At 37.0% G+C, this 16804-nt stretch overlaps 1 protein-coding gene across 3 annotated transcripts; it reads right to left on the bottom strand.

The window, feature by feature from the left end:
- Nucleotides 1-4074: 4074 nt before the first annotated feature.
- Nucleotides 4075-15855, bottom strand: asmtl (acetylserotonin O-methyltransferase like). 3 transcript variants are annotated; one of them, XM_042494540.2, is made up of 15 exons: nt 15725-15855; nt 14832-14948; nt 13488-13619; nt 12840-12887; nt 12685-12749; nt 12529-12593; nt 11680-11788; nt 10956-11310; nt 10656-10883; nt 9126-9288; nt 8837-9036; nt 8600-8732; nt 7791-7931; nt 6861-6983; nt 4075-5969 (listed from the first exon to the last, which is right to left on the bottom strand). In XM_042494540.2, exons 2-15 carry the CDS (start codon nt 14922-14924, stop codon nt 5764-5766), a joined length of 2061 nt encoding a protein of 686 aa, XP_042350474.2. In that variant the 5' UTR covers nt 14925-14948; nt 15725-15855; the 3' UTR covers nt 4075-5763. The 3 variants fall into 3 exon arrangements, with proteins under 3 accessions (XP_042350474.2, XP_042350473.2, XP_087939620.1); XM_042494539.2 differs by having other exon boundaries at nt 5923-6366; XM_088083494.1 differs by lacking the exon at nt 4075-5969 and adding an exon at nt 6375-6465.
- Between the last annotated feature and the right edge of the window lie 949 nt (nt 15856-16804).

The raw sequence follows: 16804 nt of genomic DNA, 5'->3' as shown, positions 1-16804 counted from the left end.
CCAAGTTTGGGAATTAACCCTTTGAAACCTTTAGTTTTCTTATGCTGCGTTCACACACCTTTCACAAGCTATTTAACCCTTTTAAAACAGGGGAAATTGGTGTGATTTCATTTGAAAAAAAATTGCAAGAAAATTGTAAAAGATGACAAGAAAATCATCTGAAAATTAAAGTTTTTTTAAGTTTTAAAAAAGTGAGGGGATTATTAGACAACTTTGTAATGGGGAAAATGTCCAGAAAATTATATTTATAATTAAATATTTAAAAAAAAAAATTTTTACAGAAAAAAAAAGTTTACATACATGTTGGTTTTTTTTTCAATTTTCAATACCTTTTTGAGGTACTTTTTATTTGTTTTTGTTTTTCCCTTTTACTTTAAGTGCTAATTTTCAGGTATTTTTGTGTATTTTTATTTTTTGTTTTATTTCATTTTTAATTTCTTGTTAATTTTATGTCTTGTTAAGTTTTGTCTTGCCTTCTTTCTATTTCTCCTGAAGAAATCACCAATTTGTTCAGGTTTCAAAGGGTTAATGTGTGCATTTTATATGTATGGTTACGTATTACATGCATAGAAACATATATGACACTATCCTTTAATTCTTTGCAGATATGCATGTTGGATTTCAGCTTTGAGGCCGTGGATAAAGCAGCCAAACAGCTGATGGGAATGTGGGAATAGGCTACATCTCCAGCCAGGATAAATAGCTCTTATTCTTTGTGACAGTGAAAGTGTATCCGGACTACTCTTCATTTTGGATCCCTCTCTAAGTATTTTCCTAGAAGGGTAATAAGGGTGGTCATGTTATTCATGGCTATTTTCTTGTCAGTCTGCGCTCAGGCTCTTTGTGACATCTAACTGATTTCCATTACTCAGATTTTGTTCCTGCGATGAGGAGAGACAGGGGGAGGGTGGGGTGAAGTTCAAATATGACACTGAGTGTAAATCGCATAAGGTTTGTTTTATTGCTAACACACACCGAATGCATCAAAACACCATATACTGCAATACTTTCCTACTGCAATGACTGTGAAAGTCTGAATTGATTCAATAGTTTCAGTACTCTCATAGCATTGCTGATCGGTTCTTTTTAGAGGCACCAAGTTGTTGTGTAGCAGGAGAACGTCAGGCCCATGAAACACAGATGAGCGTCACAAATCAAACGGCACAGCAGAGTCTGTGTTCCCTTAAAACACAATGAAGCGTTTCCATGAAAGGATCTCCATATCCGTTCACTTCCAGTGTCCCATCTGCACCCGCTCACCCTCAAAATGCCTCGACGTTTTGTGTACGAGCATCAACAGCAAAGCCTTTGCAAGGCTTTTTCTAATGAAAACCATTCAAGTCAATCAAGTTTACCAGAGACCAAAGGCCAGTGTAATTTGGGAAAATTGCTGAAACTCCAAAGTAATCTTCTGTAATGTGATCTTGCCTATTGAACACTGGCTGTACTGTACGTGTCGGATAAGAGCTCAGTCATTTTCTTCAAATGCAGTCTTGACAAGCAGCATGGATATCCACCTGCAAGCAATCATCATTCTAGTGTTAAGTGCTTTGATATTAAAATGACTGATTTAAGACCATTTGCTGCTAGTAGATAGCGATTTGAAAACACTTCCATATGTTGATAGCGGGGATAAGCCGGGTTTGTGAACCGGGGGGACTGCATGTTGTGTTTACTGTTGTCGAACAGCCAGTGAAAACACATCATGTCATGACTTCAGTTGTTCAGTGTTTCATTTGAAAAAGCAGACGATACATTTAACTAAAATGATGTAAACAAAGCCTGTTGAATAATAGTCAGGTAATGTGGGACATCAGGTAAAATAGGACAGAATTTTTTTTACATCCTGGGCTCTTTTGCAGTTTTGCAGCCCATCACATGGTATTGTATTGTTACTACAAATGTGCTTTACATCATTTCGATTGGTCGAACAAAAAAAATCACTTGTCCCAGAATTTGCAAGGTGAGTCATGTGACATGTTGATTTGCTCTAATTGTGTGCTGAGGGGTTGACCTTTTTTTTTTCTGTAGGCCAATGTGGAAGTAAGTGTCGCCCTGGTTCCCTTGTCAAAAAGCCTACAGGATTTTTCCATTGAATTTTGGATCATTGTAGAAAATAAGCTCTGTAGCAAATAAACATTTATGGTAGTTACACGTTTAGTTCAGCGAGGTAATCATTACAAATGAACTCCCAATGAATAAACGGCCAGAAGTAAAAAGCTGATGTTATAAACAAACTACACCATGGTCACATGACTAAATGTGACACTTAGATTTAATGCATTTTGATGCATTTTAAGATACCTTTTAACCAAATTTTAAACTGATTGTTGGACAAAACATCTTTTCTTATTACTTTGAGGTTGCAGGTAAGTATGTGGTCCCATGCAGAAGTAGGTTTTATGTAGGAAAATGGTGATTAGAGTATGTTAGATTTTTCTAGATAAAGTTAGATAAAATATCTTTAGCAAATAACTATAATAATAAATTTAACAAATTCAAATTTAAAATTATTTAATGACTTTTAGGGCCTAACAATCGTAAAACTGAATTTAAGACTTGTTAAGGGGCTGCAGACACCTTGAGGGATGTGAAGCCACTTGTCAGCAACCTCCTTTTTACAGACATTTAAATGCCTCTGAATTCAGAAGCAGGGTATTTACTGACGTATTTTATGTTGTAGAACAAAACATGAAAGTCTCTTAAGCCTGTGATGACCACAGACCTTACTTCAAACAATAAAAATCCCATTCAAAAGCATTTTCTTTGAGAGGTGGTAACCTGGAGTGTTAAAATGTTTAGAAAAGTTCAAAAATCAAACTCAAAATCATCACAAAACGGGTGTCATTAACTTTTGTTTGCCACAGAGCTTATTTTCTGCAATAATCCAAACTTCAATGGAAAAATCCAATCGCCCCCCTCTACATTAGGTGTAGAATGTTATATTTCATTCAATGTTTGACTTATAATCCAACTATTTCACAATACACTTTACCTGCCTTTTACAATTGTCACTGACAAATGACAAATGTCATTTTCCTGAAGTGAAACCAGCATGGTTTTGTGCTACCAGATGCTATAAAATCATGATGTATGCTATTGTATGCCACTCTGTCATATTAGACATTTTTGTTGCTTAAAAATATTTAAAAAATGATGCAGTGAGTCCATGTCAGCCTAACAATACTCCAGAATTAGCCGTCACTGTGAAACACGCACAAGTGCACATACTCATGTCAATTGTAGACAATGTTGAAAGAAAACAGAGAGCACAAGGACAGTGAAAGCATGGCAGAAAACTTGGATGATCTTTTTCAGTACATTAATGATTTAATGAATTACTAACTGAACTGATAAATGGATTTAACCATTTTATAAAACAAACAAATATGACTGTCCTATCCTACCTTACAAGCGGTCCCATTTTACCTGAACATGTCATCTGTGTGTGACATAGTGGTTCTTGAAGTGTTTGAAAATCCATAGTTTCTTAAATATTTCACTTTGAAACATGTTTTCTTTGTGGAAATATAGCAGAGATGCATAACAATTTCTTTAAAAAAATAACAGGGAACTCTCAGAGTTTTCTGGAGGGATCTGCAGGTTTGCAATGCCATCTAGAGGAGGGTTACAGCCACAGCAGGACACTAAAGCAATGCTTTCAACTGCAAAATAAATATTTAGGTTACTTTTCCAGAGTATCAAATATCACTTAGGAGGTGCGTCTACTGTAAATACAACAGTGACAAGCAAAGTATTTTCTCTGCAGAATTTGGGATAGATTAACGTCAGGGGATAAGTAGTCAGTTTGATCATACATTGCAAAAAAGGGGCAATTATGGTCAAACACACCAAATGTGGCCACAGTGTACGCTGTGTTTAAATGTCGCATACAAGACCGAGACGAATGCTCCACCCATGCCTCAGAGTATGTTTGACAGGGCCCCATTGGAGAAGGCTCAGCCACCCTTGTCATCTTCCGCCAACCAGCCTCCTACAGAGTTCAAGTGAACATGAAGTCATGTTCGCCAGGGGAGACGCAAAACATCAGTGTACAAAAAAATGACATCCCACTTAGGCGATAACGCTGCTTGGATTTTTATTTCTTCATTAATCATCTTTCTCTCGTTGCATCCAGATTGCATCACCATGAAATGACACTCGAGAATGTGTAAGAGGCAGGATGAACTCTCCAGTCGTCCCGCTGACCACAGATTCAGAGTTAGTGGAGTGAGAAAGTCACACAAAGCAATCCTGGAAAGATTTTTACTTTTAACTGTACAATGGATGCACAAGTATAGGCAGCCCTTGTCTTAAGGGATTGTTTGTTATTTATGAGAGGGGAGGGGGTGGTGCAAATAGGGGGAGGCATGTCAAATAATTTCTAAAGCACTGGGGAAGGAGTTGTGTTTTTTTATTTTGGCTTTGCGGAGAAGCATACAACTTTAAACGGCTGTATTTTGTATTTATTTTATCCCCAGTTTGTTGAAGAAAACATGTTGGGTTCGGTGGGCATACTTTCTTTACAAATTCACCAAAATCACACCATTTATAATTGCCAGAAACTGTAAAAACAGAAATGAGAAATGGATTTTCACATTTGTGACAGCCCTTTAACTTATTATGTGCAACAAATACTCCTGTCAGGAAAAAAACATAACCAAATCTGTGTATAAATAGTAATATTTCATCAAAATCACTTTAACATCAAAGGTTAGGGTTTTTAAGTCAAATAACTAATTCCTGGTAGAGGGAGGGTCGCGCCTTTTCCCCAAGTCAATCAGGGAGGCTCCAGGAAAATATCTGTAACTTTGGGAAGGGTAAGAAAACAAAACAAAGTCACCCTAACCACCCCTCTAATAAACAAATACGAGTACCTAAATGCTGATGGGCCTCATGCAGGAAGCAACATACAAACAAGTGTTGGATGCGTTCTCTTATTTTTGTTTGTGTCCACAATTTATTCTTGTTCTGTTAGTACCCACTGATTTATGGGATTCACTAAAGGGCACTTCTCATTTGTGCCCTTCTCTTAGGTTAAGAGGATATTAAGACAAAGAAAATGAGATTTAGAAGATTTAATGAGAGAAAGAACGCATGAATATCATATAATCACATTTAGATTATTATATATTTTAGAGTAATAATGACTGGGTTATAAAATATGCGGGCCAAAGAAATACTACCATACTAGCATCTTTTAGTGTGCATCTCAAGTGCTGTACTTCAGTACAAATTTGAGGCACTTTTATTATACTTCAGTATTTAATCTCTTGCCACTTGTACTCCACTACATTTCAGAAAAAAAATGCATGCTTAGGAACATTAGGGGCATCTGGAGTTGACGTCTCTTATTTTTTCTCTTAACAGAAAATTAAGAGAAAACATAAGAAATTTAAGGGAATGTACATGTATATGTATACATAAACAAACATTTCTTTCTGTAGTGTAGAGTTTCTCACAGTTGTACAGCAGTTAAAGAAGGATACTGAGTCAGCAGCTGCAGCACAAGCAAGATGTATCTGATATTAGGGTGACATCATTAAATCTGCAGGCTTTACCTATATCATTGCATCATATCACAGAAGGTTTAAAGAGTTGCATGTTATTTGTGTCTGCATTTCCTGATATTACACATGAGCTTTGACGTAAGTGAAATTTGTTTTTACCTTTTGTGGTTTTAAGTTTAAAGGTTGAAAACTGAACAAAGCTCATCCATCAAACAAATGAGACACGTAAGTAGTTGTGTGCATGATTGTGATGCTACATTTTAATGGCAATAAAAGCATCAAGGAAGTTCATAGTGCGAACCACACGCATGTCCCCAAATCCATGTTTGCGCAGCAAGTCTGCATACCGGCCCTCTGTCCTCTCTACCCCCTCAGTCTGGGCAAGCATGTTCAGAGACTGCAGAGCAGAGTAGGGTGTGTGTCCATCCAACATGGTCTCTGCTACGAGCACCGCGCATCCTAAGGCCCAACAGAAGAGATTGCTCAAAACCTTCGTTTCTAGGAAAATTATAAAATGTCGGCTAAGACATACAAAACGATATCCTAACCTGTCTGTTCACCACATTACAGACTCACACTTGGCAAAGGTTACCTGCAGTGTACAGTATATCACAAGACCTTCCTTATAGTGTTGCTGAGGGTGTTGTCAGTCACACTTTGATGCAGAGCATAGCATCCAGGAGGCTGTCTGTATGTCTGACACGTGCTGATACGAAACCATGGCTCTTCAAAAGCAGAGTGTATTCTGTGGCGCTCCTCTGTCTCCCCTCGCTCATGCTGAGGGCCTGGAGCAGCCCGCGACTCGGGCCGCTTCTGTCTTCATCCAGGAAGATCTCGCTCAGCAGGAGCCCGCAGCCTGGCGGCATGGTGCAAGTGCATGATGTGTATGCAGATGTATGACTTTAAAGAACAATAGTTGTGGTTTGGTAATCCCTTATCGCCTTGCACTCCTTTGCTTTAGGCAAAGAATAGGGATCAAAGGGGAAAACAAAAATACCAAGTTGGTATTTTGGCTTGGCTTTGAATTTGCCGACTACTTGTTTCACATGTCACAAAAACACCTTTTGAATTTGATGTGTTTGAAGACTGATGATATCAAATTACAGCTGCGGTTCTGCTGAAACCAAACTACTCATCAGCTGATTTTAGTTTTGATTTTATCAGAATGTGGGCACCTCGTTAGCTTCCACACTCACACTAAAGAAATGAATAACTTCCTTCTCTGAAGTATCACTTGTTTATCACTGAGAGTGCTACATTAGGCATGCTTATATATAAAATATACATTTGAATAATGCAAGTATTCATTTTTCAGTGAAAATATGTAGCAAAAAAAAAGATGAGTTTTACCTGGTGTGCATGCATCTGCGATTTTACTTAGCAGAATATGGACTTTCTCATCAGGCCAGTCATGGAGGATTCTTGCCAGGATGTACAAGTCTGCTTTCGGTAACTCATCTTCAAAGAAGTCTCCTGTTCATATAGCGAGGACAAAGCAATACGTTATGGTCACAGAGTGACTGAGTTGTTACTTTGATATCAAAAGGCATCCAAAAGTTGTTTCAAATAAAAGAAAGTTTACATAATTTGAGAGGAATTTGTATGTTCAAGAAACAGATAGTGTATTGGTGTAACTACTGCTAAATATCATTCTTTCACAGTTCAAGCTGTTAATTTACGGGAAAACTGTAGTGTGGAGATGAAAACAACATTCAACCATTTTGAACACATTTTTTTAAAAAAACTGAGGGGATATGAGACAAAAACAGAAAGGGGAAGTGGCTCAGTAAGACAGGATATTAGATATGCAGGTTGAGTTGGTTGCGTGCTTTGTTTCTTTTGTTTCTTTTGTTGTTGTATCTTGTTTTTGTTTTTTGGGTTTTTTTGTTGTGTGTGTCTTATCACATGCTCGGGGGATGCTTTTGTGTTGTCTTGAATGTTTAAGTTTTGTTAGACTTGATCAAGGTATGTGTGAGAAAACTCGGGCGGAAAAGAGGGAATATTCATGTTTAATATCAAGTTTATTGACAAATTATAAAAAGGTGAAGGATTTGATTGAAGTATTTGCTTCCTTCAACTTCTATTCAGACAAGAAATACTTATGTTGTTTACTGAATATGTCTGCTGGGTGTTCTGATATTGTTTTCTTATATTTAAAATTTGTACTTAGTTTGCATGTTCGAAATAAAAATCTAAATCTATACATCTGAGACTGCGTTAGACAACTTTTTGTCATTAGAGCATGAACAGTCGAGCTTGTATTTTGATGCAGATACACACCTGCTACAAATGACACCCTGGTGTTTTTGTGGAGCGGCTGGAAATGGTCATTCATCTCAACAACAGCAGGCAGGTCAAACACTGTCACTGACAAGCCAGGATGAGCTTTAGTAAACTCGTAGGCCATTGCACCAGTGCATCCTTTGAAAAAAACAAAAAAAAAGGCATTTAAAAGACTGGTTTATTACTCACAATGTTAAATGTCTCGTGTGTAGGATTTTGGGGAATTTAGTGGCATCTAGCAGTGAGGAAACTTCTCCTTCTGAGTTCATTGGTGAGGAGTTTTTTTTTACTGGTAAACAAATTATCTGGAGAGGTCTCTTCCTTTTCAAAACAAACAAACACGGTGACTCAAGCCAGAAAAACACAGAATAAAGCAGTTTCAGGTTTAAAAAAGTGTTTTTCTGGCATTGCTGATCTCAGAGGGGCTGTTACCACGGCAGCCAACACAAAAACTCAAATGGTCCTATCTAGAGCCGGTGTTTAGTTTGTCCACAAAAATGCAGCAGTTTTTGTTTTCAGGTGAAACACTACAGAAAGATACTTATTGTATTATATTCTATTTCTGCTGATATGTACCCCTAAATCCTTCGATTTGATGTTTTTGCCTGTCATCGATGTCGTGCTGTTGAGCTTGTTGTTCTGTGTTCTTTCTGATGTCTGTTGTGTCTTTTTAAGTTTAGTACTATGCCGCAACACAATTTGCCCACTTTGGGACAATAAAGATTGACTAACTAAGTAACTAAGTAACTAACTAACTAACTAAATCCTTCACATTGGACCATTAAAGCTTTACGTTTTCTCCTTACCTCCAAGGTCGCAGGCAGTTTTAAAGCTGGAGAGGTCAAAGGCCGTTGCTACAGCTTTTCCAGTAACTTTAGCAATGCTGTGCATGGCAGTCATGAATCTCAGTTGGACATCTTGACTGTTGTAGAAAGTATCCTTAAAATAGAAACAAATGAATTAAAAAAGACAGCATCGGTATAATATTACAAATGTTTTTCCCCACATTTTATACATCCAAGGCTAAACTTGCAGATAATTACCTGAAACATATCCGTGGATGCTTTCCCGAAAGCTTTCTCGCGCTGGTTGACTCCTTCCCGCACAGCACTCTGAAGGTGGGAGAACAGAGGCCACACGGTGTCGTTGCAGTGCAGGATGTAGCCCCGCAGCGAATAAGGACCGTCTGACAGCAAAAACCGCGTGGCCAGATCTGTGTTCTCGAACACTGGCTTCTGACATGCTGGACGTACAGACACCATGAAACATATGAGAAGTTTGTTTTGAGTTAAATATTAAATGCTATCTCAACACAGATGAGTGCTGACTAACTTCTCTCTTTGCTCTTCAACAGTCCCAAAGACACACAGGCCTCCAGCAGGCACTCAGTGCCCTTCACTGAGGCTTTGATCTCCTGAGCCACTTGTGCTGCATCCAGCCCTGGTCTGCTTTGTAGCAGGTCAAACACACACATCTTGGACGCGGTGAAGAGTGCCTGGAATATTTTGGGAAAGGCAGAAAGGATACAGCAGAAAAGTGCAATTTTAGTTGTATGAATGCGATATATTATTTTAGACGTCCTGATGGCTGCATATTGTGTTGATCAAGAAACACATGAAAAATGGTAAGAATAAGTCGTGCACGTAACGCCAAAGACATCAAAGCTTGCTGAGGGACTTTAGGACAGATATTACAAACAAGTTACAACATGTTAGTGAGTGATCTTTAGAGGTGCTATTGGAAGTGATTTTTTTAACTTCTAGGATTACTTTTTTCCTGTGCTCCCCATCTTTATGCCTGATAGGCTGACATCTGAAGTGTCGTTTTATATTTAATGCACATATATGAAAGTGGCTGAATTCTTCTAATCTACTTCAGTCAGAAAGCAGATTAGGTTTTGGACTATTCCTTGACGTTGAACAAAAATGCTATATTAACATCCTCTAGAACAATGGTTCTCAATGTGAGAGAGTTCCAATGGGTCCCTAGAAAAATGGGAAATAGTTTATTTTTGCTGTTTAATTTATTATAGAATGGAGCCTAATGTGAGTAAGGTTCATAAGATTATAGGTTTCACTCCCCGCATGGTTATATCCCCAAATGTAGATGAAAACCACAGAATTTTGGTCATATAAATAATATTATAATGTGGGATGTTTGAATTAAACATGAGTTTAACGTATGTAAAAGTAAACCCTGTTAGCAAAAATCTCAGGTTTTAGACCGGAATGATTACTCTATTTCCGTTTTATTGACTTTGGCTACAGGATGACATCAGATCATGACGGATTTTTTTATATTGAGCATTTTTATATTTATTTTGGGGTTCTACTAGAACAAGTATGAACCTGAAAATGTGCATATTAAGTCCTTTTATGGACCTCTGACCTATAAATGAAAACACCATTTAAGATCATTTTTTAACCATATTTAAAATGGATTTTTGGATAAATCATCTTTTTCCTATTCAAGCATTGCAGGTAAGTTTAAAAGGTTAATAGTATATAGATGTGTGGTCCCATGCAGAGGTAGGTTTTATGTAGGAACATGGTTATTAGAGTCAGGTTTATCTGCTATTTTGCCAATAAGTAAGCCCAAGTATAAAGTGAAAAGACAGGATCAGGTTAAGTGGTAGGTTTAAAGATTTTTGACATTAGAAATGTGGACTTCAGCAGAAAGGAGCTTGACTCATCTTGACAAATATTAAGAGATAGATAAATGAAATGAGGTAAAATGTCTGTGGCAGTTAAGACTCAACAAATTCAAAAGTGATACTTTTAAATGACATATGAGGCCTAATGGTTATAAAACTGAATTGAAAACTTTTTCAGTACCTGCAGACACCTTGTTATCTATAATTACCTTTGAGGCTTTGAATCCATCCATGAGATCAATGATTCGCTGCAAGTCCTCTTTTTTTGGCTCACTGTCCTCCTGTTCTGTCAGATTGAGCCCAGTGGCCTGCCCTCTGCTGGTCATCGGTGGTAATGTTGCATTAACAGAGTTTGCGTCATCTGTGTGTTTAGACAGGCTATTGACCAACGTCCAGGAGCTCTCATCCTCTTCACTTTCACTGCCTTTCCTTTTTATCTATAAGGGAGAAACGGTTACTTAAGCATAATAACAAAAAAGATGACAGATTGCGCTCAAAGAAACACTAACCTTATGGACAGGACTGTCTAAAGAGCTGTTCTGGCGTGCATGATTGCCAGATGGACTGTTGGGTCTGGGGCTGTATGAGGGGCTGTGTTTGGCTGAAGAGCTGGGTCTGCGGCTGGACTCGGCTGGCTGGCTGGGTGCGGGCTGAGGGAGAATGGAGGTGGTGGGAGTGCTGTTGTGGCTCATCTGGACAGACGCACGCTCTTGGTCCGAGGAGGAAGTACAGCGGTTGTAAATAAGGTCCAGCTGTTTGCAGAAGTGGTTGAGGGGGAAACCCACTACATTGAGGAAGTCTCCGTTGACGTACTCCACCAGCATCCCTCCGAGAGCCTGAATGCCGTAGCCTCCGGCCTTGTCCCTGACACACACAGACATCTCACTTGTACCACAACATTTACGCTTACACCAAATTCATACAAAAACGCTTACACACACGGTTTGCTTGTTTAAACAGTACTTCTTCTTCTTCTTCTTCAAATGCAGAACTAATCAAACAATGCACTCTCACTGACCTAAGTAATGATCTTATTTTTTGCTGACACGTTTCCTGGTCAAACAAGACAAGGCAAACACAGATAGAACAAAACTCAAAGCATCAAAGTCCAAAAAGCAACAGGTTCGTGAAGCTTCTACCCACGAATTGACCTTGAGTGGACACATGCTCGGCTCCGTTACTACACCAAGAGAAATCAATAGCTATTACATATATGTGAAAGTTCATACTCACATGGGTTCACCGCTATTGATGTACTCCCACAGCATTTTATCTGAGAGCTCAGCAAACTTCACCTTTGTTTCTTCGTAGAAGTCTATCAACTGATAATCCACTTCTTCGTCTGGAGGAGAGGAGAGGTTTAAAAATTAAATGTGTCCACTGCTGTAAATACTGCATTTAACCAATAAGGCCCTCCTATATATATATATATATATATATATATATATATATATATATATATATATATATATATATATATATATATATATATGAAACTAAATTGAAATCCTACAGTGCATTACTTTCCTCACAAATGTTCATGCTGGACATTTAACCTATTATTCTCATTTTTCAGGTTCATGCTTGTATTTTAAGTTTTTCATAGAACATTTTTACATGTTTTGTAGCCTGAGGAATGACTGTAACAGAGTATAGCGACTCCTTTTACCACAAAAAAATCACTGATAAAAGCTTTAAAACACAGCATGTTTTGTTCCACCAGGAATATAATCCAAAATCTGGGACAAATGAACAATGGCATCAACATGTAGCAGTGTGCACTACATGATGCAAACACTTGCAGTAGTGTGGCAGGAGCAGATGACTGTAAAGGGAAGTCTGGTGCACTATGACTTCACACTGTGGCCAGGGTCGAAAAAACTGCTATAAACTAAGTATACATTTACCTCATTACTAGAAACTTTGGCCAGGTTTAATAGGAAAACTCTTCATTTTAACATTAAATTTAAGACAAAAAATGTGGAAACAGAAAATAAAAAAGTACAGCAAAGGATTTAACTGTTCATCACGTTTCTAAAGAAAACAGACTGTAAATCTAATCAGTGTTCAGTTGTGACTTACTCCCTTTCTCATGGCAGAGGACAATAGCTACACCCGTGAAGACGCTGTGCTCTTTACCGCTCAAGCTGGAAGAGAAAAATAAAGAAGACAAAAATTGTAAACAAGATCCTGCTTGTTTCCTGTTTCAAATTTTTAGATGACGTAAGTGTTACTCACCTTGATAGCATCCTGTAAGCATCTTCTTTATCCACAGGCTTCTCTAGAATCATGCCATCAACAGTCTAAACATATATATATATATAAATAATATATAAAAATATACAACGCAGAGAGTAAGCAGATAAAATGCTGTAAAGCTTCCTTCCTCTTACCACTATAGTGTCTGCTCCGATTACTATGTCTGGAGTCTTCAGGTGTTTCTGAAGCAAATGATATGTTATTGATATATCAGTCAACAGTTTAATGTATAGTACTGTGCAAAACTCTTAGGCCCCCATAGATTTGTTATTTACCTCAGCCTCTTTGTTAAAATACAAAGAATATAGAGGACATGTACAATGCATTAAAACACCAAAAAGTCAGAACATGTCACAAGCTGTTGATGCAAGGCTCAATGAAGAAAAGGGATAAAGAGCAAACATGGAATTGTACAACCATAAGAAAAGGTAGCTTAAACAATCAATATTGAGATTTGTTTTTAATGCAACCTGGTGTAAATACACCGGGAGATTAGTGGTGTAAATCTCATATTGTCTGCAGAGTTCAAGACATACTAAGTAGAAAGGGAGGTCCCACTAAATACATGAAATTTAAGCCTGTTGAAGTTATTTGTCTGAAATATTTGTAATTTTAATAAGGTATCTATATTTCCTGCATGTTCTGGTTGTATTTTAGTGAAAAGGCTACTGAGAAATAAACATGTTTGATCATCATTACCTTGCTAAAATAACAAAGTTTGAGATGACCTAAGACTTTTGCACAGTACTGTATACTGTCATACAAAAAGGGGCTTAACTCACAAAGGGCATCCTCCTGGCCACCTCCAGGGCCTTCTGTTTGGCCGTCTCAACAGCATACTCATAAGGTGCCTTGAAAAGTCTCTTATCAAGTGTTTCTTTGAACCAGGATGGTACCACCTCAAACCGTAAGCCCTGAAGTATAGGAGAGAAAAAAGAAACAATGATATGATACTCCTGTGGTAAAAACCAAACAAATGTGTGATTTGTGCACTATTCATGTTTATGGTTTGATGTACAAAAAGGCTTCACAGTACTTGACTGTCAGCATGCATGCATGTGTGAAGGCTGCAGCTGTCTGGAGGTTGACATATACTGAGGACCTTGTAGATGTCCTAACTCCAAAAGTCTGTATTACATAACACTGTTTTGATTCCTCCAAAGTATTATGTGGGATTCTGTATGACGTGTAAGTTTGAGCAAATATAACCATGTATATAATTTTATTACAACAAAGCTGATATCAGAGAAGCGTTTGACACATCATGTGTGCACAGAGACATACCAAAAAACACTTTAACTGCAATTATTCCTTGTACTTTGAACTTACACATGTACATTTGTACTTTTCAAAATATCTCTGTCCATGCACACATGCTGTGCTGTAAAGCTTCATCAAACTGACTAATTTATTCAAGTAAAGACCACTAAGGCTAACTGTGTTTTTTTCACTTATTCATTAAAGTGAAGAAAAGGTTTTTCACATCAACTCCATCCCACACTGAATTTTTGAATATTTGAATCATCCTTTTTACACTATACCATAATAACGACAAAAACGTTTTTAATTTTTTAAAAGAACTGTGACAAAGATACATAGCTGAACAAAAACCCTCTGTACTCTTTGATGGATAACATTTTGAACAGCAATGATGTTTCTAAATCGTATGTTGCATTGATGCAGACATATCTGCAATCTGTCGGGCTGATTTATCTGACTAGTTATAAAGAAAAAAAACTGCATTCTCATTATGTTTATTTTCACTGAAACCATTATCACAGATAGATAAAAAATAGTATGAGTAGACAAAACATTTATAATTAATTTATCCCAGAGTTTCTCAACTGTATTTTGTTGTGAGCTTGCCACATACACACCTAAATCTGTTTGATTTATTGTTATTGTGTATATAAGAATCAGTAACTTTGTGACAGTTTTTAAATAGCGTTTATATGATGCACACATTCACATGACAGCTTGACTAAAATAGCTGAAGTCAAGATATTTGGATCCTAAAGCGGAGTCGATCACAGAAAAGAAACCTTGCTCTTGCTCAACTCAATATGCACAATATATGTATTCACAGCAGTCATAATAGACACATTTCCTATGAGTTTAACACATACCGCATTGCTGAGAATCTCCAGTCTCCTGGGAGAAGCACTCGCCAGCACCACCAGTTTACCAGCGAGCTTGGAGATGACAGGGTTCAGCACCATGGTGGCCGTCTGGTCTAACTGCCCCTGAGGTGGTGAACAGAGTTAAACATTACAGATGTGGCCTAGTTTATGTCTCAGCTATAGAGAGTCAGATGATTGCAGCTGTGCAGCTCTGTCATAGTGGACAGGTCCATACAGTCAATCTACATAACATCAGCTTTGATAGCAATTAATCCCTGCCATTGTCACTCATAAAGGAAAAACACCAAACATTCACTGGTTTTGGACAATATAAGGAATTTAAAGACACTACTCTGTATTCTGGTCATTTTAATGGTCATTTTTGTTCTATTTTCCTCAAGTTAATTGACGACTTAAGGATTAATCTATAATAAAAGTAATCGTTTGTTGCAGCCCTTGGTCAATATTTCTCATTCATTTACAATATAATCAAGCATCAAAAAAGACAACGAGCTTCTGTTCTGGAAAGACACCCAAGTTACACCCACTGTATGACTGCAGCTTAAATTAGCCTTTTAATAAAGTAAAAGCTTTTCCAAACGACTGTGTACAAAGCCAATGTGTTGCTGTAACTTCAAATCAATATGACCTCTCTAAAGCAGCCAAAGTTACTCACATAAGGAAATAATAAATATAACAGACGACATAACCTAGCATACTTTAACATTTAACTTGATGTTAGCTCGCGGCTAACACGTTAACTCACTGTAACCTTCGGTTTCGCGAGCTCACCGCCCAAAAAAGTGACTCGGTTCAATGCACAAAGTCATTTAAAAGAAACAAGCTGGACTGTATGGGCGTTATATTACAGTACAATAGCAGTGTACAGTAAATCTTACCTGCGCCAGTGCCTCCTGTCAAGAAACTGTGACGAACTGCTGCGTGCTAAAGGCTTGTTACGCCGACCAACGTGACCGAGCTGACGTGATGACGTTTCATAACGTGAGCGGGTGATGCGCGCATGCGTTGTAGGAGCTGTATGCAAGTGAACCGTGTTATTATTTTTTTTTATTTTAATGGGGAAATTCTTCATCCATGTAAACAAAAATGTTTAGATTCACAACCCTCTCTCCATCTTTACCTGATTGAGTTCAACGTTTCACTCTTTCACTCAACACTTTCATCTTTGGTCTTACAAACATTTTTTTTTTAAAAAGCAACAGATTTTTAGTATTACAGTATTATTATTACAAAAAGTTATTTGGCAAACCCCTCGATGTGAAATAAATATTAATTATTTTTGTTTATTTTTTTCTTTTGTTTCTGTCCGTTTTTCTATTTTTGTATTGATATTCTGATTATTTATTATTATTATTATTATTATTATTATTATTATTATTATTATTATTATTATTATTATTATTATTATTATTATTATTATCATTATTATTATTATTATTATCATTACTATCATTATTATTATTACTACTATTATTATTATTATCATTATTATTATTATTATTATCATTATTATTTATTATGTTCTGTGTAGAATGCCAATTATCTGTGCTGTCATGCATGTTTGTGTTCTTGTTTATCTGACATATTTTGTACATATTTCTTGTTAAATAAAGCTGTTGGGGACAACGTGTCATTTCTGGTTAAATTTAAATACCCACAAAACCAAAGGACTGTGCTTTTGTTTTCAATGCCATACCAGAAAATTTTAATATACTTCTTTGAAACTCTAGTGCTGTAGATCTACCTAATTCTGAAGAAGTGTAGGGAAGATTCAAGCTGAATATTAATGTAAATATGATTTTTGTGGACTGAAAAAGAGAGTCTTTCTCACTTATTTTTACTGAATGTTTTGGATTGATGTTGCCAACTCTCTGAAAGAAAAAACAAGATTAATTTTAAAATACATATGTTTTATGTAGTTTAATATCGTACAACATTTTATATTTGAAAATTCCATA

This window comes from Plectropomus leopardus, chromosome 10 (assembly GCF_026936395.1).
Source record: "Plectropomus leopardus strain MGB_pleo_1.0 chromosome 10, ASM2693639v1, whole genome shotgun sequence".
Classification (NCBI taxonomy): Eukaryota; Metazoa; Chordata; class Actinopteri; order Perciformes; family Serranidae; genus Plectropomus; species Plectropomus leopardus.
Note: the sequence above shows the minus strand (reverse complement) of the source record. Positions and strands in the feature narration are given on the sequence as shown.

Coding starts and splice junctions, on each gene's coding strand:
- asmtl (XM_042494540.2), bottom strand. CDS start 14,924: ATGGTGCTGAACCCTGTCATCTCCAAGCTCGCTGGTAAACTGGTGGTG. Junction 12,750..12,839: donor TCGGAGCAGACACTATAGTG/GTAAGAGGAAGG, acceptor ATATATGTTTAG/ACTGTTGATGGCATGATTCT. Junction 5,970..6,860: donor CGCAGATGCATGCACACCAG/GTAAAACTCATC, acceptor GTTGGGCCTTAG/GATGCGCGGTGCTCGTAGCA.